General features: G+C 38.9%; 1 protein-coding gene across 6 annotated transcripts in view; it reads right to left on the reverse strand.

The window, feature by feature from the left end:
• The window catches only part of KHDRBS2 (KH RNA binding domain containing, signal transduction associated 2), a 546959-nt gene that overhangs the window by 251167 nt on the left and 268108 nt on the right, over nt 1–27684 (reverse strand). For all 6 annotated transcript variants that reach the window (XR_002345643.1, XR_002345644.1, XR_002345641.1 and 3 more), the window contains exon 4: nt 17988–18134. Coding sequence is in view for 2 of the 6 variants with exons in the window: in XM_021098559.1 (XP_020954218.1) it covers nt 17988–18134 (147 nt within the window). In the remaining 4 variants the exon portion in view is untranslated. The remainder of the gene's footprint in view (nt 1–17987; nt 18135–27684) is intronic.

A 27684-nucleotide genomic window follows, 5' to 3' on the forward strand; every position in this document is an offset into this window, starting at 1 on the left:
GGTCTTGGGCTGCTGAAAGCATGGCCCAGGGCCAGCCTGGGGGAACCCAAAGCGACATCACGTCTCCTGCCCATGCCCTCTTTCCGAGCGTTTACCCAGATGATAAAAGTCCACCGGGATTTGGAGAGATGTTCAGTTTTCAGGTCAACATTATTTCCTTTTCCCCACAACCCCATTTTCCAGGGAGGCCACAAAGCAAGGGGGGAATTGAGGTGTTCCATATTGTGTGATATGTGAGCTGTAGAAAATCTAATACCCAACTAATAATATTCTGCAAACAGGCCCTCTGGTCACCAATACATGAAAACATTTATATTTCATTATAATATTGTATAATTATTTTTATTCCCAAAGAATCAGAAATAAGGAACAGATACAGTTTATAGTACGGACGTTCTGGGCTGTGGTAAAGCTCTCCCGTTTTAGAGAAATCCGTGCATTTTCTCTAAGGGAGAGCAGAGAGCAATGGCACGCCTGGTATTTGGATGGAAATGTTTAGAGAATCATTCAAATGAAGCAGAAGTTTGAGTGACTGCAGTAAAATATTCTGAAGTGTAAGAGACAACCCACAGGAGAGTTTCTTCACCCTTGTGTATAGTTTTTATAATGAGCTACATTTCCTGATTTTATTACTTAGAGAAGAAGTTTAAGGTCAGTTGGCAAGACAGTAAAGCTTCCTATTTATGTAGCAAATACAGAATCTTATTCCTGCTCAAAGTCTTCCAATTGATATTGAGGGAAATATATCTCCAGATAAAATACATTCTAAATGTAATAAATTGGTAAAGCATTTGTATCCTGCTTAAAATGAAGTTTGGAAATGAGAATTATGCTGAAAGGTAATGAGTTACAGTTTGGTGGCAAAATTACCTCATCATAAGATAAAATATTCATTCATTTAAGAAGATAACTGTAAGAAAACCTACTTTTCTATTATAATTATCTTCAGGAAGTTTGAGGCAAAATGACCTGTGCTTTTCAATACAGATCATTTAATTTTCTAATATAGAACAAATTTAGCATTTTAATGGGGTTTTAGTCATGCATTGCTATAATTCCTTCTCTCATACTAAGCATTTGATGCTTCTAGTGTAAGGCTCTTAAACTTGGATCCATGATGCAGATCCCCTGGACTTTGTGTAAAATATTAATGTGCCTATGCCTTTTTCTGGGAAGAGTATGTGGAGGTTTCACCTGATTCTAAAGCGGTCTCAATGTCAACAGGGGTCTAGCTGGCAGGAGAAAATAAGAATGAGACCATTTCTTAAGGAGGCCAAGTCTGTGACTTCATGTGATGTGACAGTTCAATTCTTATTTTTTTCTTCTATAGATAAGATAACGTGTGGTTTTTTTTCCTGCTTTATTGAGATCTTTATCAGACAAATAAAGTATATAATGTGATGATTTGAGATTTTGAGTTAATTAACTTCCATCCTCTCACATATTTTTTTCCAATTCTTAATATTGCACTTAGCTGTGTGATTACATATAACCATTCGAATCTGGACTTCAGCTCTTTGGAAAGTGGATTTTGAGAACTGAGTCCATGAAATCACTGGAACAAGGTGAGTGTTCCTGGTGCAGAAATTTTTTTTCCTCGCCTCTCCCTATCTGGTATTTAAAGGAAATATCTTCCTAAATGGTAGCATAATCAGATGTTTATTCATTCATATACTTATAATTTCTAAAAATAAAGATAGTTTAAACATTAGGATATATTTGGGCAATTTATAGAATAATTCCTAATACACGTTTATTAAATGGATGAAATGCTGTTATAAACTAAGATCTATCCAAGTTATATGCTGTCAATTGGAATACATTTTAAAGAATATAAGATTCATGCTATTTTAAAATTTAAAAACTATCTTGTTCAGTTAGTCATACAAATATAACAGCACATCTGAAGTTGTAATTGTGACACTAGATTATGTCTGAACTGAGGGGAGAAAATTTCTCTCCCCTGTGCTTACAAGAAATAAGCAAATGTCTCCATTGAAATTTAAGAAAGAAAAGAAGGAAGAAAGTGGACAAAAGTGAAGAAAGAACTACCTCACGGTAGCAGTTAGTGAATTTGAGGCAGAAAGTAATTAGATCTACTTGAAAATACTTTGAAATTTAAGTCAACTTCCAAGCTGCATGCCTTGGATCAGTACAAAGAAAGAGAACAGGGGCCAGATGGGAGAGGGCCCTGGGAGGGAGAGGGGGTGGCGGCTCTGAGGAGGAAGAGCCTGAGTGAGTGAGCATGATGGGGAGGGGGAGCATGACGGGAACAGCCGGTCAGGGGAGGAGCTAGGAGAGAGATGGCGCTTGTCCACAGAAGATGCTCCTCGATTCCCCCCAGCGTCAGGTCACCCAGGGTGCAGATGTTTGTTAGGCCTTATCACGGGTTCACCTGATCTGAAGATGTCCAGAAGAAGCTGCCTCCAGCATCTGTCTCTGACTCTCCGTCTCTCTCCCTCCATCTCTCTCCAGCCCCATTTATTTGTTTATTTGCGCATTGTTTTATGATCTAATCTGAATGAACTGCTTTTCAAAGGATCTAAGACACAACAGTCCTTTCTATGGAGTGTGGTACAGTGGTTAAACCTCTACCTTTGTTACTCAGGTAAGAGGACTGTGACGCTCCACAACCATCATTTCAAATTGCTTTTTGTTTTTATTCCCAAGAATAACCAATGATAAGGTATTCGTTATTTTGTCAGTCCCTTCTTTCCTTGTGCAGTCTGCTTTCTAAACGTCCTTTAGTAGGTTGCATTATTAACCACAACTGCGAGGGTGACCACTCTGCACCAAAAGGAGGCGTTGACCTGCTCTCAGGATGGCAGAATATTCCTTAGAGCGTCTGGCAAGGAGTAACCCCAACACGTGTTATTTAATGCTTCTATTCCCACCATAAACGTTCTGTCACACATTTGTTACCTGTGCTGGAAACAACTGCTAAGTGCCTTCACTAAGGATACATGTGGGCCATGAAAATAAGCAGGTGGAAGCAAGGGAGAGGTCCCTAAGTAAAACAGACTTCGGAAGAAATTATTTAATTATGAGCACCTAAGAATTAGCAGGAAAACCTGCACCTGTTTTACCAGTAAAGACAATATCGGCAAATGTGAAAAGAAAGAGGCATACTGGGTGATCTAAATGTGGAGAAACCCAAGGCTAATCACACTTGTGGTGACCGCAGGCCTCTCCAACAGAGGGGGAGGGATCTTGGGGCAGCTGAGGCTTCATGTCCTGATAATGCCCTTGATTAGCAGCCATCCGACCCATCCCCCCTTTGCTGCCTGACCTCAGGCAGTTCAGGTAACCAGGCTGGCCTTTAGCATCTTTAATGGTAAAGTGAAGGTTGGTTTCCACCACTGGTTTTCGAACTACCCTCTTTGGGACTCCATGCCTCTGAATTCTTTAAGAGATTGGCAAAACGTATTTTCACGTATTTTCTTCCCCATCATTAATATTTAAATTGGCTTGGAAACCTAGCTCTGAACTTAAAAAATTCCTTCCAGCTCTAAAATTATGTGAATGTGTCTATATAGGTGTGGGGATAAAAGCTGTAACAGAGAAAATGTTTTCTGTGACCCAGCAGACTGGATTTAATTCCAGGGTAGTTAGATAAACAAAGGATTTTGGGAAACAAGAATACCTTTGCTCATGAAAACCAGGGCGGATATTATCATTCCTGTAAGCATGATTTGTGTTTGGCCATATTTTGGTTAGGACATCTAAGTCCTAGAGTTACTCTCCTCATATCACAAACTCCTGCACTAACCAGCTAACTGTTAATCCTGATAATTCAATACACTTCCTTAAATAAAGAAGAGCTCTTACACAGTGGGTCTTTTATTCATTTCTTCTAGAGTAGGTCTGTTTTGCATTTAAAATGTGTCAGATAAGATGATGTCTGTATTTGGCACAGGGACTAATTTGATCTGAAACCTTGTCCTACCTGTGGCTTGTATTATGGGTTTAAGGAGAGTAGTCACCTACCTTCCACCTGTATGAGGTTATCCATTCAATTTCAAGAGAAGTCTACTCGGATTCTGATATATGTCCTTGCTTATAATGTTATTGCTAAGGCTTCTCCAACTTCTCAAATAAGAAGTAAGTTAGGAAAAATAAGGGAAGGGCAGAAAAAGATAAAATGGAACTCGCCCTGGGGCTGTGTGCTAATACCAGACGAGGGGTAGAAAAGCCTTCAGTGTGCCCTGGGTAAAAAACAGGACCAAACCAAGAAGGCTGGATAAAATTATTACAAGAATGTGTGTGCTCAAACATTATTTTGACCTGAACGGAGATAAATACTACTTGGAGAATGTGGACTTGAGATGAGAGATGTTTACATAACAGTCACTTAAAATTCCAAGATTCCATTATTCTTGTTATAACAGAATAACTAAAAATTCCATATTATAGCAACTGAGTCCTAAAATTCTAAACTTCAGAATAGAAAAAAATGAAGAGCATTAAGAAACAAAGGGCATCTGAGAAATGGCAGCAATCTAAAAGGAAATGGTTTTTCAGGAATCTCAAGAGAAGTTTATGAGAACAGATTATGCAAATTGATACCCTAAGTGATTATTTTCTCTATATATGTATAGTGCCATCATCTTGACGGTTAACGAAAAATTGTTGTATGGCCACCATCATTTATCAATAATTCGACATTTCAATCCATATTACTTGACTGAGTCATTTGGAGAAAAGCTTCTTATTTGCATCAATAATGTGAAGAGCGGACTGAGTGGAATGACTGAATATTTTGAATGTCTTTCAAACACATTTTAAACAAACTCATAATTTTATTTACTCACTTTCCTAGGAAACTAATACCCATTCCTCTTCTTAATGCAAGAAGCAACAACAACAAGAAAAATTCCAGACATCCTTGATTTCCCTTAAGCTAATTAAAATTTTGCATTTTTGCACTCTGCATGTCAGGGCACAGTCTCCAATACCAGATAACTTAATTAATTAAAATTATAATAGCTTTTATCCCTCCTCTCTTGTTTTTGCCATTTCATGTGAAAAAACTAAGAGAAAGGACAAACAATGTAAAGAAGGAGATTGGGATTAAGAGAAATCTCTGCCTGACATCAGGATTTGAAAACAGACTTGAAAAAAAAAAATTTGCCCTGGAATATTACCATTTTTACAACAGCAGATTATCCACTGGTAATTACTTATCATTTTGATCTCCAAACATCAATGGTAAATATCAAATGGAAGTGTGCCAAGGTAATATTTCCTATGTCCTATTTAAATCTAGTTTATGTCACTTATCAACAGGCTTGTAATTAAATATAGATAGCTAACTGGATCGAATCTAGACATTCTATTCTGCTTTTAGTATCCAGTGTGGGAAAACTCTGCTCTGGTGAGAAAAGCCTGAACTGTAGTGTCAGGAAGGCCCTGCTCAGCCATGTTTTATGCTTTCGTGTAGCACAGACGGGTCAGCCATCAAACACAGGTGGTAGTCAGCCCCAGTGTCCTTCTCTACATGAGAGGCATTATAGGTCCTTCTCAGATTTATTGTGAGGGTAATAAAGGGGATGTGTATGAGCCACCAGCCCAATTGCCTAGCAGGTCACAGAGATTAAACCAAGGCACTGTTCCTTCTCTAAGGAAGGTCAACAGGCAGAAGGTATATACATAGAGCAGAAATAAGCTATGAGCATTTTAATTTTTCTAACAAAAAACACATTGAAATGAATTTTACTCTCAGAATTGGCTATTAATGGCAAATATGAATTGTTAGTGATATATTTATCACTTATGTGAATGTTCTGAATTCCTAAATAGGTTATCATAATAATTCTTACCACTAGGGAAAGGCTATCATTAGTATTTGTGCAAATTAACTTGGCAGAATCGGTATAAAACACATGGGATAAACTATGTGGCTAGTCTTTATAGAGGGAGATGTGTGTGGAATTCTAAGCTTTTTCTCTGTGGAACATTTTCTTATTTTATTTTAAATATGTAATTTCTTTCTTTTTTTGGTGACTAATTTATTTATTTATTATAAAAATACATAATTCATTAACAGCCAGATGGAAAAGATACATATGGGAAAATGGCTTGGAGCTTCCATGCCGTTTCTATGTGCATCACTCTCCCAGCACCTCCATGTGTTCACCAACCAAGAAGCTCTCTGAAATCAATCTTTTGGGGTTTTTATGGCATCCTTAATACATAGGTATTGTTGTTTAAATCATTGGAAGCTGGCAATTGTTAAACTTCCAGCCTCTCTCTCCTCCCTGTAGGTAAGGTAGTGAGACTGAAAGTTGAAACCCACTAATCACATGATTGGCTATCTCTGGAAACCAGCACTTTTTCTTAGGTATGATCCAAAGGTCATTTCATTAGCATACCAAAAGACAACATTGTTACTCTTATCATTTAGTAAATACTTTCAGAGGTGTGAGCCAGGAATCTTGGACCAAGACAAAATGTAAATGAGAAATGCACTTTGTTCATCTGAATGAACAAACATATTTCTTATGTAAAAAATAATAAACGGAAACCTTAATTAAAATAAGAGTAGGAAGCCAGAATTAGGAGCTTTCATGCCCTAAAATGACAGTAAGGATATGCGCCCACAGCACATGGAGGTTACCAGGTTAGGGGTTGAATTGAAGCTACAGATGCTGACCTACACCACAGCCACTGCAATGCCAGATCCTTAACCCACTAAGTGAGGCCAGGGAATGAATCCACATCCTCATGGATACTAGTCAGGTTCGTTAACCAGTGAGCCATGACAGGAACTCCTATAATTTCTGTTTTATCACAAAACAAAATACTCAGCAGTGTTACATGATATACAGTTTTTAAAAGCTCTGGAGTCTATATGTGTATTTTGGATGCTTACATGATAAATAAAAAGTGAACTCATTAAACTAACTGTAGAAGACTTAGTCAGTCTGGGAAGACAGTGATCTAAAAGCAGCTCTCTTGTCTTTCCCAGCTCTAATACAGCAACATATTTGGGGGAATAGAAGTCTGAGATCCTTAGAAGTCTGTGTGCCTGTCAGGTGCTGAGTCCTCTGAGAGCTGAGCCAAGAGCATTGGCTGGATTGCGGACTGGCCTTTACTGCCTGTGGATTGAGTGAATTCATGAAAGCCAGTGTTGGAAAACCCAGAATAGTCATGGTGGAGTATGTGGGAACCAGTATGGCTTGCATAGATCTATACTCCCTCTAAGTGGACAGCTGCCACAGGCAGGAGTATGCTTCTTCTCCCAGGTGGGGACGTAAGAAGACCCAGAATGGGTGAGGCGTCAAGTCTGCAGAAGTGATGGGAGACCTGAGAACAGGAGGGCATTTTTTTGGCTCTCATACACTTTTGGCAGCCTGACTATTTCTATATTTTTGGATCACGTTGGGAAGACTCTTTCACATTCTAACACTATGGAGGACTGGTGTCACTAAAGGTACCTAAAATTTTTTTACAAAAGACCTATATCAAGACAGAAAGAAAGGAAATGAAGGAAGAAAGAAAGGGAGGGATGGGGGAGGGTGGGAGAAAGGAAGGAAAAGGAAAGGGCATCCAGAAAAAGAAGAAAAAAACGCCCAGAAAACCTGCCCGCTGAAATAAAGCTGCTGGAGAGCACAAAAATAAACCCGAACAGAAAAACAGAAGAAATACCTAAGACAATACGTTACCGTGCTTTCTGAAGAAATAACAATATCTACATGATTTCCATGTAAACAGTCCATCTGAACTTGTGGTTTAGAAGACCCTGGAGACCATCTCTCTGACCAAAATGATAACCAGATGAAGACTGTTAGGAAAGACATGTTGGAGAAAGATCCAGGAGACTTTGCAGAAGAGGAGAAAAAGGAAACATTATAGAGAAAAGAAAATACACAAATAATAAGGAGAGAATTTCCCCAAAGGAAGATGTAATGCTGCAGGTGGAAAGAGCTCACTGAGCCGGGTGGGCAGATAAGGAAGGGGCTAGACCTGCGTGGTCCTGGGGAAAAACCCTCAACTTGAGGGCGAGGTCAGTAACCTGCCACAGGCTCAGAGAGAAGGGACAGGGTTCACCTGCAACATCGGGGGCATGAGGGGACCTGAAGGGGCAGGGGGGCTCACTGGTGAGAAACTGAACCCCTCCCGGGGAGCACTTGGCTGAGAGAAAGAAAAGTCATTTGATAACTGGCAACAATGCCACTATTTTAGCATCCAAACAGCCCATCAGAGGAGAAAACTGAAGTGAGACAAACCAATCATACTAATCAGGTTGTTACAGGAGGTGTTTTACAGCCCACCTTTCTCCAGCTTCTTTGTATCTCCTACCCCAGCTGCCAAGACCTCCACAAAGGTCCAGGGCTCCAGAGGCCGCATGTGGGGAAAGTGGCAGGAGCAGTGTGAGTGGACCACCCCCTTTCACCCTGGATATGCCCAAGTCATGGAATCAGGTATGAGGGGAGCTTTGAATCAGATTTGAAAGTGAAATCAACTATGAGGTACCACCTCACACCTGTAAGAGTGGCCATCATTAACAAGTCAATGAATAACAAATGCTGGAGATGGTGTGCAGAAAAGGGAAACCTCCTGCACTGTTGGTAGGAATATAAATTGGTACAACCACTACGGAAAACAGTATGGGGGTACCTCAGAAATCTATTGTAGGACTACCATATGACCCAGCAATCCCACTCTTGAGCATATATCTGGACAAAACTTTCCTTGAAAAGGACACATGCACCAGTTTGTTCATTGAAACTCTATTCACAACAGCCAAGACAAGGAAACAACCTAAATATCCATTGACAGATGAATGGATTAAGAAGATGTGGTATATATACACAATGGAATACTATTCAGCCATAAAAAGAACAAAATAATGCCATTTGCAGCAACATGGATGGAACTAGAGACTCGCATACTGAGTGAAGGAAGTCAGAAAGAGAAAAACAAATACCATATGATATTGCTTATATCTAGAGTCTAATATATGGCACAAATAACCCTTTCCACCGAAAAGAAACTCATGGGCTTGGAGAACAGATTTGTGGTTGCCCAGGGTGAGAGGGAGGGAGTGGGATGGACTGGGAGTCTGGGGTTAATAGATGCAAACTATTGCCCTTTGGAGTGGATAAGCAATGAGATCCTGCTGTATATCACAGGGAACTAAATCTAGTCTCTTATGATGGAATATGATAGAGGATAAAGTGAGAAAAATAATATATACATGTGTATATACATATATATGTATCTGGGTCACTTTGCTGTACAGTAGAAATTGACAGAACACTGTAAATCAACTATAACGGAAAAAATAAAAATCATTAAAAAGAAAGTGAAATCATAAATTGGAACTAACGACATAAAATCTGAACTGTGTAAATTAAGACTCTTCCTATAGAAGAGTGAGCAAAAAGCCATGTGATTGGCTCAGACTGTTGGTAGTGAATAAGAAAGTGAGAATGACAGTGGTTATAGAAAAATAAAACCAATTCTAGTTTGTACCATATTGGGTAGAGTAAGGCATTTGTACTTGTATTTTAAAGAATTATTGTATATGCATCCTTACATAAACTATGTAGTGAGACTGGGTAGAACAAGCAGAGAAAGGGACAGAAAAACAGCGATTAGAGATGACATAGAAGATACATTTATTGGAGTAATGGAGGTTTTTCCAAATTCCCTGGATATCTTGGTTAAAATATCTGGAGGAATCAAATATTTTCCATTGTATTTTGCTAAACAAAGCTTCAGAACAACAAAATGAGATCAGTTAATCAAGAAAGGCAACTTGGAATAAGCTTACATTGTATTTTATGTAGCTGCAAAATAAGCTGTTTAAAAGTAAGAACTGGAGTTTCTTTGTGGCATAGCGGGTAAGGATCCAGCACTGTCACTGCAGTGGCATGGGTCTCTGCTGTGGTTTGGGCTCCATTCCTGGCCGGAGAACTTTCACATGCTGTGGGTGCAACCAACAAAGGAAAAAAGCAGTAAGAACTAACTGCAAGATAATGTGAGAAAAAAGAATGTATACATGTATGTGTAACTGGGTCACCATGCTGTACAGTAGAAAATTGACAGAACACTGTAAACCAGCTATAATGGAAAAAAATAAAAATCATTATACAAAAAAAAAAAGAACAGATGTTGAAGATACAATTCAGGAATACATGATTTTGCAAAAATAATCCGTTTTAAAATATGATACTGAAAGTTTTTCTTGTTGTGTGAATTTTTTTTTCAATATGAAATAGTGGGTCATCAGTGCTGTGAAAGAAATCGAACACTCCCTCTCTTCCTCTCTCCTCCCTGACTCCTGAGCCCCACTTCCCTTTTTCACTCTCTGTCTCAGTGAATAACTTCCCATTGTCTGAATGACAGTGGTTTTTGTCAGCACTTGATTGTTCTTTTTTTTTGAATTAATTAATTAATTAATTAATTTATTTATTTTTGTCTTTTTTTTTTTTTTTTTTTCTATTTCTTGGGCCGCTCCTGCGGCATATGGAGGTTCCCAGGCTAGGGGTCTAATCAGAGCTGTAGCCGCCAGCCTACGCCAGAGCCACAGTAACGCAGGATCCGAGCTGCGTCTGCAACCTACACCACAGCTCATGGCAACGCCGGATCGTCAACCCACTGAGCAAGGGCAGGGACCGAACCCGCAACCTCATGGTTCCTAGTCGGATTCGTTAACCACTGTGCCAGGACGGGAACTCCCTGATTGTTCTTAACTCTAGAAATAATACTTGCCATTGGATCAGGGTTACCTGATTTATCATCACTATTGTCATATTGTCCTCATTATCCAATCTGCTCCTATTTCCAATTCTCTGTCAAAAAGTTCTCCATAATATTTATCTTTTAAAAACTGAAAATAGTTTCTGCAAGAGCAGTGGCTGATGTAACACAAATTCGTAGAATTGATGTCTGAGCAACAAATAGTTGATGCTCAGGAATATCTGTTGAATTTAAACAAAACTTTTGTCTTGCATTGATTAGTACCATTTATTTTACTTCTTTGAATGATTTACCCAGCTAAAATTTATACATTTTATTTAACAGATTCTGATTATTGAGCTACTTTTCTGTCTTGTTTCTGTTTTTTGTACTAAATTCTTCAATAACCATGAGTCTTTTTGAGTTGCTTCCATCTATAAAAGCACCTGCAGGTCAGTGTTGGGGTGTGTTTATTGCATGCCTATGCACAAGTGCAGAACTAGCATTTGGTAAATGTTTTGAATATAATATACATTTTCTATTTGATCCTCCAAGCCTTTCTTTAATATTAGAATCCTATAAAGTTCAGAGGTGAGACGCTTCCCTCTTAGGAACTGCAGTCTATAGAAACACAGATCACGTCTTAGGACTTCTGCTAGGCCATCATGGTAACGACAGCATGCGGAATTGCAAAAGCGGTTCTTTTGATTATAATGTCTGTTAATGGGGAAGAAGTAACTCATCAAAATGAAATCAAGGTGCTGGTAGAAATGGAGAAGGATGTTAAGCAGCTAAAAAGCAATCAAAGCTCATGAAAAAGAGTGGCCTTACAGAATTCAGAACCCTGGCACTCAGGGAGACCAGAGGTAATTAGTGATGAATTGTTTGTTAAGATACAAAGCAGACGATCACCTCTGGACCATATATATATAAAGTGAGTATTTGATTAACCATACTGATGAGAAGTAAGAAGACGCCTGTATTAGGTTTTGTAGAAAAATCACACTCAAAATAGTTATCCGTTGCTTCTGTATCTGTCTTTCAGGTTATGTCAATCAATTAGCACTACTAAAGTGGCCTTGAGTTTCAATAGCAGTAATAATAAAATCATATTATTTTAATTATATAGTAATGATTAGTTCTATTCTAAGAACTAGTGATAATTTTACTTCTTTTAATGTCATAGGCCCATGTCATTTATTACAACTTATTAAATAAGAAGTACTCAATATTAGGTGATTATACATTTTTTCCAAATATAATCAGAATAAGATCACAGAGTTACAGCAATACAGGAAACATTTCTGTGCAAATGATAATTACACAAATCCATGGTTTTGAGCTTCGTGCTCTTAGCTACCACACTATTAGACCATGGTTAATTATGGGAAAGAAAAGGGAATTCACTGGTTTGGAAGATAGAAATCTGAGGAAACGCTTGGCAGCATTTTAACAACAACCACAACAATGAAGGAATAGCATCCGAGCTGTGGGTTCTGTTTCCCCCTCTGCGTTGAATGCTGTTGTTTTATTCTGTTATTGATCATTATCATTCTATTGCCTGCAGGAGATTGTTGCCTTACATTTGAACCCTGCCATCAGCCAGACAAAATGTATCTGCCATTTCCCACCTTGTGGTTGCAAAGCAATGTTGCTTTTGCTGGTTGGTAGGGTTTCTTTTTTCTTTTCTTTTTTTTTTTTTTTGTCTTTTTAGGGCTGCACCTTCGGCATATGGAAGTTCCCAGGCCAGGGGTTGAATCAGAGCTGCAGTGCCCAGCCTACACCGCAGCAATGCGGGATCCAAGTTGTGTCTTCAAACTACACCAGAGCTCACAGCAACACTGGATCCTTAACCTGCTGAGCAAGGCCAGAGATCCAACCCTCATCCCCATGCATACTAACTGGATTCATTAACCACTGAGCCATGACAGGAACTCCCTGGCTGGTAGGTTTTTATTTAACACATTGTTTTCCTTCTATATCCACCTGCATAGAAGACTCTGAGCAAATTTTCACTTTTACCAAATTATAGCATGGATGTCTATACATTTCCATTACATCTATATCTAAACATTCTTATGTTTATCATCTTCCAAATCATTATAAATTTTGTTCAGTGTGTAAAAGCCAAGATGCTTTTCCATCTCCTAGACTGAACATATCCTGCTTTTCTTTCCTATCTTGCTTATATCTACCTGCTTTCCTATATGACTGCTGCTGGCAATCAGTGTCATTTCCCCAACTTGGAGCTGGGCTGATAGTCTTTGAAGATCAGAAAGCAAGAACGTCCTCTATTTGCTCTTACCATAAGGAGGAAAAGAGCTGCTTCTCCTCCAGAGTCACACTCGTGGTAGGTTTTCTATATAGGTTTCCAGTATTTCAAACTTGAGATGATATAATATGCCCATTTGGAAAATCAAACCTGTCTCGCAGACATATAGCCAATCTAATGCAAGAAAGACATAATCTGGAATGATCCATTTCTTTCTGTGATAAATTGACTTAAAGTCATACCTCTGAGACTGTTAGGATAAGAAAGGACACACGCAGATATAAAACTTCACATGAATGTAAAAGTTGTGTGCGTGTAAATGCCACATTTGGGTGTTACCATAGATACATAAAAATGCCTCAGGCTGTATATTTTCCCTTCTCACACTCAGGAGGAACTAAACATGAGGAATTGGGACTGTCTCTCTGGATTTGCTTGTTTTCTACAGGACAGTATTTTTTTTTTTATGATCTGAGACACACACACACACACACACACACACACACACACACACACTCCTTTTCTTTAAATGATACAAACCACATTGGAGACCTAACTCAGACATGACAAGTACTATGTTTCACACTCGGTCAACTCTGATAACACCACAGCGCTGTGTACACACTGCACTGGGAAAGAAGGAGGCTACGACAGCCTTGGTAGAAATAAGTGTTGTGATCTCTTAATTCTGTCAATAACTAACTCTTGAGGAATTAACAAAGTTATCTCTGACCTAAATCTCATTTCTTGTTTTAATCCCTCCATTCATTTTTTTTAACTAAAGGATGCATAAATTCACATTTAATAGGCAGAAAATTGATCACGGCTTCATAAGATCTGATTGGGAGAACTGTTTGTTTGTTTTTTAGGACGGCACTTGCGGCATATGGAGGTTCCCAGGCTAGGGGTCTAATCGGAGCTACAACTGCCGGCCACACCACAGTCACAGCAACACCAGATCTGAGCCTGAACCGTGTCTGTGATCTACACCACAGCTCAAGGCAACGTTGCATCCTTAACCCACTGAGCGAGGTCAGGGATTGAACCCACAACCTCATGGTTACTAGTTGGATGTGTTTCCACTGCACCATGACAGGAACTCCAGATGGTATATTTTGTTTTAATCATGAGGGAATTATTAAGTATTAGTAAAACTTAATAATTCAATTTAATTGAAGGTGAGAATCAGTCGGTTTAGGGAAATTCAATAGAGTGCCATTATTTTGAGACAATCTGGTGACTAGGGTTGGAAAAAGGGAAGTGGTATTCAGGCTTCCAGGGGGTCCAATTCACAAACTATGTGTGATGTTGCCCCACATTGTGCAAGGGCCAATCTGCACAGCCCTAGCAGGCCTAGTGCCTAGACTGTAAAAGAGTGTTACAAAATATAATAATGATGATATTTGTTTGTCCCTTTATAGCTTGTAAAGGGAAGAGATGGGCCTTAACCTTATTGAAATGTCTATTACTTTAGGATTTTATATGCTTTTTGTCATTATTTGTAACATAATGTATTTAATTCTCCTCATCTATATTTGCAAGGCAAATCAGCAAATATAAGGAAAACTTTCAAAACAGCACCTTCTCAAAGAATGAGACTGGACATTAGTAAGATTCAATTTATTGAAGTCTTATTAACATAACCCCTACTTGTTTTGAGGAGACTGAATGGAAAGCACCAAGCTGGAAATTTTTTCCATAATAATCATTTTGCCTTTTACAAGTCACTTAAAGCAGTAAAACTGCGCTGTTTTCCACCATCTGGTATCATTCAGACCTTTCATGAGGAGCAAATGGTCTACAGTCGGTAGCCTTAGATGATTACAGCCTGTTGGAGAGAAGGTGGATACACAAAGGAAGGTGAAAGTTCCAACCATGGAGAGATGCTCAATTTGACGTTAGCTTTCTATGTGGGTCTAGCTTGCCTCTTACTGGCTCTAAGACTTCACCTGCGATGTTTGTAAATGTTAATGTCCTGACATGTTAGCATTTCTCTGGTCTTTAATATAAATGTCAAAGGAATCCTGAATGACCAAGTGATTTCATGATATCTTTAAAACAATTTTCAGGGAATTCCCGTCGTGGTGCAGTGGTTAACGAATCCGACTAGGAACCATGAGGTTGCGGGTTCGGTCCCTGCCCTTGCTCAGTGGGTTGACGATCCGGCGTTGCCGTGAGCTGTGGTGTAGGTTGCAGACGCAGCTCGGATCCCGTGTTGCTGTGGCTCTGGCATAGGCCGGTGGCTACAGCTCTGATTAGACCCCTGGCCTGGGAACCTCCATATGCCATGGGAGTGGCCCAAAGAAATAGCAAAAAGACAAAAAAAAAATTTTTTTTTCAGTTAATTTTTGCCCTTGTAGTTCTGGTGATGAATGAAGTAGGCAGCTGCTATCCTTTGGTTGGTGCTGAGGAGAGCAAGGCAAATAGGAAAGAGCTACCAAGTAGAATGACTCTCATTGATTAGCAGAATTTGCTCATTCAACATTGAGAGATATCAGAATATTTATCTGTTAAGAGCTTACTCATTCATAGAAAAAAAATATTTAATAAGTGCTTCCTGTGTGCCTGACATAGTTCAAAGTGGGAAAAAAGGCAGTGGAATGAGATAATAATCCCCATCCTTGTGACATCTATTATTTTAGCAGAGAAAGCAATGATACACAAATAAGTGAATATATATGAAGTTGTGAAGTTGTTAAGAGCTCTGAGGAAGCTAAGTAAGTGAAGAGAGGAAAAAGGTCCGCGGACAAGGGGACAAGGACTCATGGTGTTCACTCTGGTGACCCGTGCTGCTGTGAGCGAAATTTAAAAGGACCACACCACACAGAGAGGCCACTTTAGACTGCGTGGTGAGGGACTGTGGGCTGAGAGCTGAGTGACAAGGGAATGGCCTGTGGCCCAGTTTGGAGGAGAGGCTTCAAAAGTCCTTAGTGAAGGGTGAACCTGGGAGGTGGGGCTGCACAGGGAGGGGGCAGCTGGGGCAGCGGTAACCGGAGGGGCTGCAGGAGCAGGTCACGCCAGCTAGAGTGGGGGTTTCAGTCTTCATCTGGATCTTTATAGGGAGAGCACCCTGGAGAGTTTCCCAGACCTCACCAGGTGGCTATGAACCCTCTGCATCATGCCCAGTACCAATTAATGAGCCAGTCCCTCAATCAGGCTATCAAACACGGTGCCAGGCTGCCAGCCCTGTCTCGTGGAGTATATATTTCATAAGGAAATTATTACAAGTATCAAGAGGTCTAAGAAGAGAGTAAGTGAGATATACTACTGGGATTTATAATAAAGTAGGGTTAACCTAGCCTACAGCCTATGTCTCAAATCTGGGTAGCAATGAAATAGGATTTTCTCTTATACAGTTCACCTCCATCATTCCAAGATGGTTTTTATCTACTTGTAATAATAAAAAAGATTTAAAACATCAATTTATATAGTGCTTTACAATTTTCTATGCCTTTTTATATGCATTACCCCATTTAATAGTCACAATAACTATGACAGAAGCCCTTCAGTTATTATTATCTCCTTAGCTTCTTTGTAAAGATGAATCAGCTAATTTTTTTTTTTTAATTGGCTGCACTGGCAGCATGCACAAGTTCCTGGGCCTGGGATGGAAGCTGCCACAGCAGCAACCTGTGGCACAGCAGTGACCCCAGCAGATCCTTAACCCACTGAGCCATCAGGGAATCCAGCTGAAGTTCTGAGAATTTAACTGACTCGTCTACAGGCACAAAATGAGTTACTAGTCTAGACGGTGTAGCTTTTTCCTATAATACCTATATCATCAGAGGTCTGGTCTGAGCTAAATACAGTACAAATGTGTAACCAACAGCATCAACGTGTAGAGAACACAGGATCTTCATTCTTAAGAAATACAGGGTCTATTTAGAGAGGTATTCAAACTACACTAGATAATAAGGTGTGCAGATAAAGTTATGGAATAATCAGAGCAGTATGGGGTTATTCTATAACCTTTTCCTGACAGAAGAATTTTAAACTGGGCCTACACATAGATTACGTTGTTTGATTTTGACACTTTTCCATTCTGGAATTCTGTTTTTTTCGTTTATTTCCCCATTCTCAAATCACGGGCCAACCAATGAACTGTAAGATTCATGACTTCCTCTGAGCTCATTAATTAGTTTAGAAAACTGCAGTGTTTCTTCATCACACGGATTAAGCTTAGCTATTCTCTTTCTCTGCTGAGGACCTGGTCTGCCAGAGCACTCCCAAAAACCGTACTCAGCATTCTCTTCCAATTATCTTATTCCCAGCTCTAAGCCTGGTGCCAAGATTTCTATTTAAACAACCTCTTCCTAGAATGCGAAATTGTCAACCTTTAGGAAAGCTTCGTTCTTCTATTTCTTAGAAAATCAGTAGAGAATTCTATTCAGTGTGCATCCCTGAATTTGCTGCCTTACTAAATGAACATTCTCTGCTTCTCTCATTTAGCACAATGAGTTCATTTTTCCAATTTTTTGCATGACGTCAACAAATGTCCAATTCTATTAATATTGGTATTTTATATTATATTTTATAATGAGCCAGCACCTGGCATACTATGACATAAAAGCACATTTGATAGTTTCAAACAACACATCGTCTTGTTACAAATATTACACATCCAATCTCTTTTCCCTCCCACTGTACCTGAAAATATTTCTCTATTAAAAATTATGAATAATATGTGTCAACTACCAAGTCATTAGACACAAGAGAAAGGTACGCAACTTCAGTTACATATTTGTGTTTATGTGTTAACTCTCTTATTCTTATTCTTCATGGCCATGAACAGCGCAGGGCACAGAATGCAGTTGAGACAAATACTGCTGCCAAACCGTCATTATGTGGCAACATGTCAGGTCCTGTGCTGAGTGTTTTGGTATTCTTTTTTATTTTTACCTTCATATCAACTCTATAAAGAAGAAGTCTGCAGCATAAATTTCCATCTAAAAAGTCAGTGAAGATCAAAGGCACATTTTATAATAGAAACTCATAAGAAACATCTTTGTAAAAAATGAAAAACACTTACAGGAACCAGGAATTTTTTAATCTCTTCCAGTGCATGACTCATACGTGAATAAGCTTCCCCAGGTGGAGCGAAAACTTCAATTAATACATGAAGTTCATCGCTCAAGTGGGCATATTTGGCTTCTCCACTCTTCCTTAGTTCTTCTTCCTGTGAAAGAGGTTATTTTTAGAAATACAAATCTACTCATTTTGCATTGATTTAACATTTACTGAAAAGATGACAAAAGGGCATAATCTAAGCAAATTTTCCCTAACTAGAAATCCTTTGGGAAATGAAAATCTGGTACAAGCCATTTAAAGATTTTTAAAATCATTTCTGAGTGTTTGAATGATTAAAAAAAAAACTTGGCATAATTATCATCTACACCACATTTTAATCAGCTAAATGAAAATGCTAAGTCTGAAAAGAAGTTACAGAAATGCCATTAACTCTTCACTGTACACCACAGGAAGAAAAGGATTATTTTTGTGCCTGACAAATAATCACTTGCAGATAAACTCCAGGTGACCACTGTTCTTTAAGAAAACCAGGATCTTCTAGATACTTTTGGAGAAGTGGTGAAAGGTTACTTGCTCCTCATGAACATGAGCAGACCCAAGGCTTCCTCCCCAGCCCAGTTCCCACTGGCCCAGATTCTCATCTGGCTTCTACCCAGCATCTCGCTATCCTTTGTCACCTCCCCCTGGTCAAGACGGAGGAGCACATTAAAGGGTTGGTGGTTAAGCATTCTGTTGGCCTTGATTCTGCATGAGTTACACACCTGCAGCTTAACTTGACAATGGATTTCTCTTGGAGCAGATTCTGTCATCCTTTATCTAAGTTGTTACTGGTTAATTTAGTAATCTGCAGAGCAAATCAGCACACGATCCATGCACTGTGCTAATGTGTGCTAGGTCTTTAACACATGTCATTGCTAAACTCACAACCACCTCACACAATGTTCACATATTTCACATTAGGAAATATTGAGAAAATTGAGTTTAAAAGACTTTAGTGAACTTGCGCAAAATTGGGACTCAAGCTCAGTTTTCAACGAGATTTGCATTTTTTTAGGATTTCAAAGAAACAAAATGTGGTTAAAAATGTACTTAAAGAGGGAGTTTCCATTGTGGTTCAGTGGTAAAGAACCCGACTAGTATCCATGAGGATGTGGGTTCAACTCCTGGCCTCGCTCAGTGGGTTAAGGATCCAGCGTTGCCGTTAAGCTGTGGTGTAGGTCACGGATGCGGCTCAGGTCTGGTGTTGCTGTGGCATAGGCTGGCAGCTGAAGCTCCAATTTGACCCCTAGCCTGGAAACTTCCATATGCTATGGGTGTGGTTCTAAAAAAAGAACATAAATAATATTAATTATATTTTACCTTTCTTAACTCTTCTCCCCTCAAACTAGCAGTAAATTTCAAAGGGTAGAACTTTAAAAAACATTTTTTTTTTTTTTTTAGTTGTACGTGTGGGTTAAATTAGAAAAGCGATGTGAATACACCTAAACTAGATAAACAAAAGCAAATTTGCTACTGATTTCATATGAGGAACTGTATGACCCATGTTAACGGGTTTATCTGATTAAAAATGCCCATCATTTCCACGCATGGAGGATCCATAACAGAGGTGGAAGCCACTTTCCTCAGAACCTTCGCCTACTCAGATCTCTCTAACAGCAATACCTTTCAGCCTAGAAATTCACCTTCACTTCCCTAAGCATTGTTCTCTAACTAGGAGTTTTGACTTTTATTAAAAAGGTTTTTCTTAGTGCTCAATTCTCAGATAGGGGAAGCAGAGCTCGACTCAGCAAATCTGCACCTGTGGGTGGAGCTAACGTTCCTTCTTTCTTGCTTCTCCAGGGATGCAAGATGCCTTTCAACTCAGGAGTCTGCTTTGCTTACATGTAAGTGCTGAGGAATTTAAATCAGATGGTGCCAACACGCCTCAATACTCCCACAGCTGATTTTCTGCTAGTTAGAAGGGCTATCTGCTTGCCGCATTTCATAAGGTCCGCCACTGTGAGATGTGGCATTGAGATAAGAATTGTAACACTTATTTCAGCCTCTCAAAATAAGCCTGGTTAGATCTCTGCAGTAGAGCCGATAGGCTGATGCTCATGAAGAAAAATGCAACTTTCTATTGAAAAAGACATTTCCCTCTTCCCCGATGCGCCCCCATCACACTTTATAGAAACACATGAGGAATGAGGTCCTCAGAGATGAATCAACTTCCTGAGGGTCAAGTGTGCATCAAGATTCCAGCCAGGACTCAATAAAGTGGGTGAAAACACTGATAAGGATGTCAAAGAATGAAAGTTAGCACAGGGGACCCAATCGTGAGCTACCACTGGTTATTCTCAAAACTAGACTTTATATCTTCAAAGCTGTGCAGTGTTTGAACTTGCTCACTGAGATGACTTTTGGCAAGGCAACATTTCCCAAGCTTTACTTTCTGTGGGATTAACAGCACTTACCTTACAGAATTTTTGTAAGTTTTGAGAAAACCGAAGAACATTTTGTATACTAAAAAATGCTATGCAAATTTAATGTGATACTATTACTTCTAATTTCTTCAGCAGTGTTTTAAAATAAGGTTTGCCCGTTTCAACAGAGACCGAAATCAGTGTTGCTCAAACAAGCCTCAGAGTGATTTCTGTCTCAGATAAGAGTCTAAGGCGATGTGCACAGGAGGGGCAGGTGGGTCTCCTCGCCCTTCTCCAGCCGCTAAGATGCTCTCATGTGTGGTGATGAAGGAGGCTAATCTTCACTTCTGGATTCCACTCCATGGAATAGAGAAAGAAAATTTGGACAGCAAAAAGCTGCCTTTCGAGGACATGTACCAGAGCTTTCACATATCATCTTTGCTGACATCACTTTGGCAAGAGTATAGTCACATGGTAGCCCTGGAGGCAGTGGATGCTATGACTGGTCACAGACTGAGAAGCCATGAGACCATCCAAATGCAGCAGGAAAGAGTGAGAATGGATTCTGGTTAATTACAAGCTGTCTATGCCGTTCAGTCCTCACTTAGGGCTGGTGAAAATGATACTTGATTATTACATCTAACTTTGGTGAACAGCTAGCAGAGTCATCTGCCACATTGTTCAGATTTTATTTTCAAAAGCAATACTATACACCCTAGTTGAATGTATAATATGAAGCTCTAAGTTTCATTTGAATAAATGAAGACATCACAGCCATCCTGAATAGCACAAGGGCCTGGACACCAGTGACTGTATTTATAGTAATTTAATAACTCTCTTGAGGTGTTTATTGAACAAGAGTTCAAGATATATTGGGGGAAAACATTTATCTTTGTAATAAATGAATTATCTAATAAGCTGACTATGAATCGGACAGTCGAGGTTTCATGATTCTGCCCAGTTATATCATGCATGTTTTATAGAAGGTTACATTGGAGAGCACAGGCACATAATAGCAGAAGAGTAAAGAAGAAGATTAAGGGAGTTCCCGTCGTGGCTCAGTGGTTAACGAAACTGACTAGGAACCATGAGGTTGTGGGTTCGATCCCTGCCCCTGCTCAGTGGGTTAAGGATCCGGCATTGCCGTGAACTGTGGTGTAGGTTGCAGATGCGGCTCAGATCCCACATTGCTGTGGCTCTGGCATAGGCCAGTGGCTACAGCTCCGATTTGACCCCTAGCCTGGGAACCTCCATATGCCGCAGGAGCAGCCCTAGAAAAGGCAAAAAGACCAAAAAAAAAAAAAAAAAAAAAGATTAAGAAAATTACAAATGCTAGAAAAAACTCTTAGGTGTAAATTGAAATGAATAGTTCCAAAGTTAACACTAGGAACACCGAATCTCCATCTAGTAGAGACACAGAAAAGGGAACAGGGAATAAATCCACAGAATGTAAAATGCACAGAGCAGAAGGGGAATCTGCTTGACATTATTCAAAATTCCATTTAAAAGACACCACACTCAGTTGATATTCAGTCTTCCACGTCAGAGGTGTATGTATTTCACCGAACTTCAGATAACAATCGGTGTTCAGCTATTAAAAAGGAATCACAAGCTAATTATTTTAAGTAAAATTATTAGTTGCTAAACATTAGAGATTCTAAACAAGATCGTTAGTAACAAAGCTGGTTTTACACATCCCCAAACACTCTAACCCTAAGGTGAAATATAAGTAAAACATATCAGTTTTTATCAGTTCTTTTTTAGAGAATAGCATGGCATTAAATAGAGTCCAATTTGAACTGCATTCATCTATTGTTAAAAGGATTTTAAAGGAAACTTTCTCTCAGGAACTATCATTTGTATTTTGTCTTCTACAAATGTTTCTGAGCTGGATATGATTTGACAACTAGGAAAATTTCCTCTAATTCAAAATAGCATGTTCAATGAAGAAAACTTGAAAATAAATCCCAACAATTAAATTTTTATTTTTAAATCAACAACTATACAATTCAAGATACACTGTTAGCATTTTCAGTATATTTTCTCCAAGTGTCTTTTTTACAACAGTATCCATAATAGAATAGAAGTCATAATTTTGGTATTACTTCTTAGGTTACAGGCATGCAAAGTACTTTCCATGGATTATCTAATCTTATCTGCATAAATATACTTTTTTTTTCTTTTTTTGCCACCCAGCAGCATATGGAAGTTCCTGGGCCAGGAACTACAGTTGCAACCCGCACCACAACTGTGGCAACACCAGATCCTTAACCCACTGTGCCTGGCCTGGGATTGAACCTGCGTCCCAGTGCTCCAGAGACACTGCCAATCCCATTGCACCAGAGGGGGAACTCCTGCATAACTATACTTAGGCTCAGTAATGTTATTCCCCACATTTTACTGATGGCAGGGCTGTAGCACAGAGAGAAACTTGTCCAGAGTTACACAGACTATAAATCAGGGAACTGAGTTAGAACCCAGGTAATCTCAGACCAAAGGTCTGGTTCTTAATCACCATGACAGTGTTGCCAGTACAGGTGCTTAAGTGTAGGTAACATTTTCAACATCCATATTCCCCATGGATATCTCCGGTTTCTAGAAGACACTACAATTTCCTGGTATGCCTTCCGAGTAGTGCTGTACCCTCCAGGGTATCCTATAGCAGGGTACAGGTCCTGACACACCAAGCATAAAAGCACTGGATTTCCTATGCCCTCGCCAAAAGGTTCTGATCCCCTGGCAGCTGTGTGTCTACCAGGGCTGAGTGAAACTATTATTTTCAAGATTCTCAGTCATCTCCTACTTTATAAAGGGCAAAAAATGCTAGTGACCTCAGGGAGTTCCCGTCATGGCTCAGGGGAAACGAATCTGACAGATATCCATGAGGACACAGGTTCGATCCCTGGCCTCCCTCAGTGGGTTTAAAGATCCAGCGTTGCTGTGAGCTATGGTGTAGGCTGGTGGCTACAGCTCTGATTCAAACCCTAGCTTGGGAACCTCCATATGCTGTGGGTGTGACCCTGATAAGAAAAAAAAAATGCTAGTGATCTCACACCGTTTATCCTTAACTCTGTGTTTGTAGCCATCAGCTCCAAAAAGGGAATTCGTCCAAAGTTTTTTTTTTTTTGGAGGGGGAGGGCTGAACCTGTGGCATGTGGAGGTTCCCAGGCTAGGGGTCCAATCTGAGCTATGGCTGCCAGCCTACGCCAGAGCCACAGTAATGTGGGATCTGAGCCACGTCTGTGGCCTACACCACAGCTCACGGCAACGCTGAATCCTTAAACCATTGAACAAGGCCAAGAATTGAACCCACATCCTCATGGATACTAGTTGGATTCATTACCACTGAGCCACAATGCAAACGTCCCAAAGTTTTAAGGTCGAGTCCAGAATGGTTTATACAATTTCCCATGGATATTTATGTTGTATTCCTAAAAAAGATGTGCTTCATGACTGATCGTTTTCTTTTTTCTGGAACAACTTGTCCAACAGTAAGGACAGGATGGTTAGCAACTCCCAGACCCTGATCTTATTCTGGGGGTAGGAACTCAAGTCAGCTCGCACCTGGTATTTCATCTTAGTTCAGATGATTCAAGACAATTCCCCCAAATAAGACACAGAATTTGAGGGCCTCTTGTGCCATGGCGAAGCCATTTGGTTCCTGAATTTGCCAACTGCAAATTTTAATATAAAACTCAAAATTTCTTAAAGCACCCTAGGAGATCCACTCTTCAAAATCATTTATGGGTGACACTGATTTCATTAAAAATAGCAGAAGGGCACAAAGCAAAGAGGTCACATAATCTCATTACAGACAACTCAAAAAAGCTTTCTCTTGTCCCAAGCCCTTCCCTGCTTCATTACACAATTTTAATTTTTCTCTTCTGTCTCTAATTTTTGTTAATACTCTCTCCTCCCACCTGGAATTTCCTAGGGAATATCATGTCATTTTCACCTCTATTAAACAGAGTAATTTAGTTGCTGAGTACTAATTCCCAAGCTTATATAGCCAGCTCCTTATGGAGCTCCATGAAATAAAAGGGACAGCAGCCCTGCTAGCCTTAGAAGCCACTGTGGGATCATTATTTGCTACTTAGAACCATCCTTTAGAATCACACAAATACAAACACACACACACAAACACACAAAAGACTTTAAAGTGCTTTTCAAAATGGAATTCTATTGAAGGAAAGTGTTTACATTTTGTCAAATTAAGACAAATAGTCATCTATTCTGGGCAATTTTTTTTTTAGAATGTGTTATAAATGGTTCACAATATGACATAGACCATGTATTTCTCCTTTGTGCTAATCCAGATTTTGATATTTTGTCCTCCCAGAGTCTCCCGAAAGGCATTCCATCACCAACACCATCAGCAGAGAGAACACCTGAGTATCAGAGTTGATGTCTTTCTCACCATTTTTTTAATTGAAGTACAGTTGATTGATAATGTTTTATGAGTTTCAGGTATACCATATAGTGATTTAATGTTTTTTTAGATTATACTCCATTTAAAGTTATTACAGAATAATGGCTCTATACCCCTGTGTGGTACACAATATCCTCATTGCTTATCTGTTTTATACATAGTAGTTTGTGTCTCTTAATCGAATATCCTATCTCACCTCTCCAGCCTCTGCCCCTCCCCCAATTTTAACTACTAGTTTAGTCTCTATGACTGTATATTTCTGTATACATTTGTTTTGTTGTTTAGATTCCATATGAGTGATAACATACAATATTTGTCTTCCTCCATCTGACTTATCTCACTAAGAATAATATTCTCTAGGTCCACCCACATTGTTGCAAAAAGCAGAGTTTCATTATGGCCATGAAATATTCCACTATATATACCACAACTTCTTTAGCCATTCATCTCTTAATTGACATTGAGGTTGCTTCCAGGTCTTGGCAATTGTAAATAATACTGCTTTGAACATTGGGTACATGTATCTTTTAAATTAGTGTTTTCGTTGGATATATTCCCAGTAGTGGCAATGCTACAACATATGGTAGTTCTATTTTTAACTTCTGAGGAACCTCCATACTATTTTGCATATCAGCTGCATCAATTTAAAATCACACCAGCAGTGTACAAGGGTCCCATTTCGTCCACCTCCTTGCCAGCATTTGTTATTTGTTGACTTTTTGATGATGGCTACACTGACAGCTGTGAGGTGATACCTCATGGCGGTTTTGATTTGAATTTCTTTGATGATTAGTGATGTTGCACATTTTTTAATGTGCCTATTGCCCATCTGTGTATATCCTAAGAAAAATTGTCTATTCAGATCTTCTGCCCATTTTTAATTGGGTTCTTTGGAATTGTTTTTTTTTTTAAATGTATTGAGTTGCATTACCTATGTATAAATTTTGGATGTTAACTCCTCAGCAGTTATATAATTTGTAAACATTCCCCCCCTTCATTAGATTGCTTTTCAATTGTCAGTGGTTTCCTGTGCAGTACAAAAGATTTAAGTTTGATTAGGTCCCATCTGTTTATTTTTGCTTTTATTTCTTTTGCCTTAGGAGACAAATCTAACAAAATATTGCTGCAATTTACGTCAAGGCAAGTTCTTCCTATGTTCTTGTCTGGGAGTTTTATGGATTCTACTCCTATATTTAGGTCTTTAGTCCATTTTGAGTTTATTTTTACATTTGATTGAGGAAAGGTCCAAAACTCATCTTTTTATATGTAGCTGTCCAACTTTCCCAGCACCACATATTGAAGAGACTGTCTTTTCTCCGTTGTATATTCTTGCCTCCTTTGTTGTAAGTTAATTGACCATAAGTATGTGGGTTTATTTCCGGGCTGTTTATTCTATTCCACTGACCTATATGTCTGGTTTTGTGCCAGAACTATTCTGTTTTGGCTGCTATAGTTTTATAAGCATAATCTGAAGTTAGGAAGCACAATATCTCCAGCTTGTCCATTTTTTTCCTCAAGATTTCTATGTTATTTGGTTTTATGGTTCCATATAAATTTTAGGATTTTTTGGTGAAAAATATCATGGATATTTTGTCAGGATTTCATGAAATCTGTAGATTGCTTTGGGTAGTACGGACATTTATGACTATTATTCTGATCTAAGAACATGGGGTATCTTTCCATTTCTTTGTACCATTTTAAAATTCCTTCATGACTGTTTTATAATTTTCAGAGTATAAGTATTTCACCTCCTTGATTAAGTTTATTCTGAGATATTTTATTCTTTTTGGTGTGATTATAAATGGGATTGTTTCTGCAATTTCTCTTTCTGAGAGTTCATTTTTACTGTACAGAAAAGTAACCAATTTGTGATTATCACTATTTTATCCTGCAACTTTATGGGATTTATTTATTATTTCTAATAGTATTTTGGTGGAGACTTTAGAGTTTTCAATATATAGCATCATGTGCCAATACTGGTACATACAAGTGGCCAGAGTGGGCATCCTTGTTTTGTTCCTGATTTTAGAGGAAAAGCTTTCAGCTTTCCACCATCGAATATGATGGTCAAAAATGGTCTTTATGATGTTGAGCTATGTCCCCTCTCTACCAACTTTGATGACAATTTTGTTGTACGGCAGTCTCCCTGCCAGTTTTCAGTGAGAACTGTTCCACAGGAGCTCATCCAGGAGGTAGCTCTGTGTCCTCCTTCTCCATTGTCTTGATCTGACTCCTCCCACTCATCAGTGTTTAAACACCTATGTGTCCATCTTACTGGATACATAATACATGGTGCTATATACATGTTGTCTTTTCTTAAATAGCTAATTACAGGAGAAATCATCTTTACTCTCATCCACTTAACTGACTCACTAGAGCTACCAAATATTTACTCTCAGATAAAACATTTAAGGTAATGTCCAAAGCAACTTGACTGTTCAAGCTGTCACCACCTAAATATTGTAAACTAGGACTCAGTGGAGTTTGCTCCCAAAGTTGTTTATACCTGCTATAACTGCTATTGTTACTGCACTTTATTATATTTTTATAATTCTCCTCTAAACCTTTTGTAATTATGAAAAAACTTCCAGATCAAAAACATGTAGGTTAAGAGATTTTACTGTATCATAATTTGCTTATGTAATTACATTATTTCATTTAAAAATAATTTTTATTCTAGATTAGTTATAGCATCATTATTCTATTTATGATTTATCTTTATACATGTCTTTTCAAAATCTTCTCTTTACCCCAACTATTCTATATATACAAGTATATATGATAGGACATGTAGAAGATACTCAATAAATTATTGATGAATGAATTATTTAAGGGTGAAAGACATGTTGCTTATGATATCACACCAT

This window comes from Sus scrofa, chromosome 7, assembly GCF_000003025.6.
Source record: "Sus scrofa isolate TJ Tabasco breed Duroc chromosome 7, Sscrofa11.1, whole genome shotgun sequence".
Lineage (NCBI taxonomy): Eukaryota > Metazoa > Chordata > Mammalia > Artiodactyla > Suidae > Sus > Sus scrofa.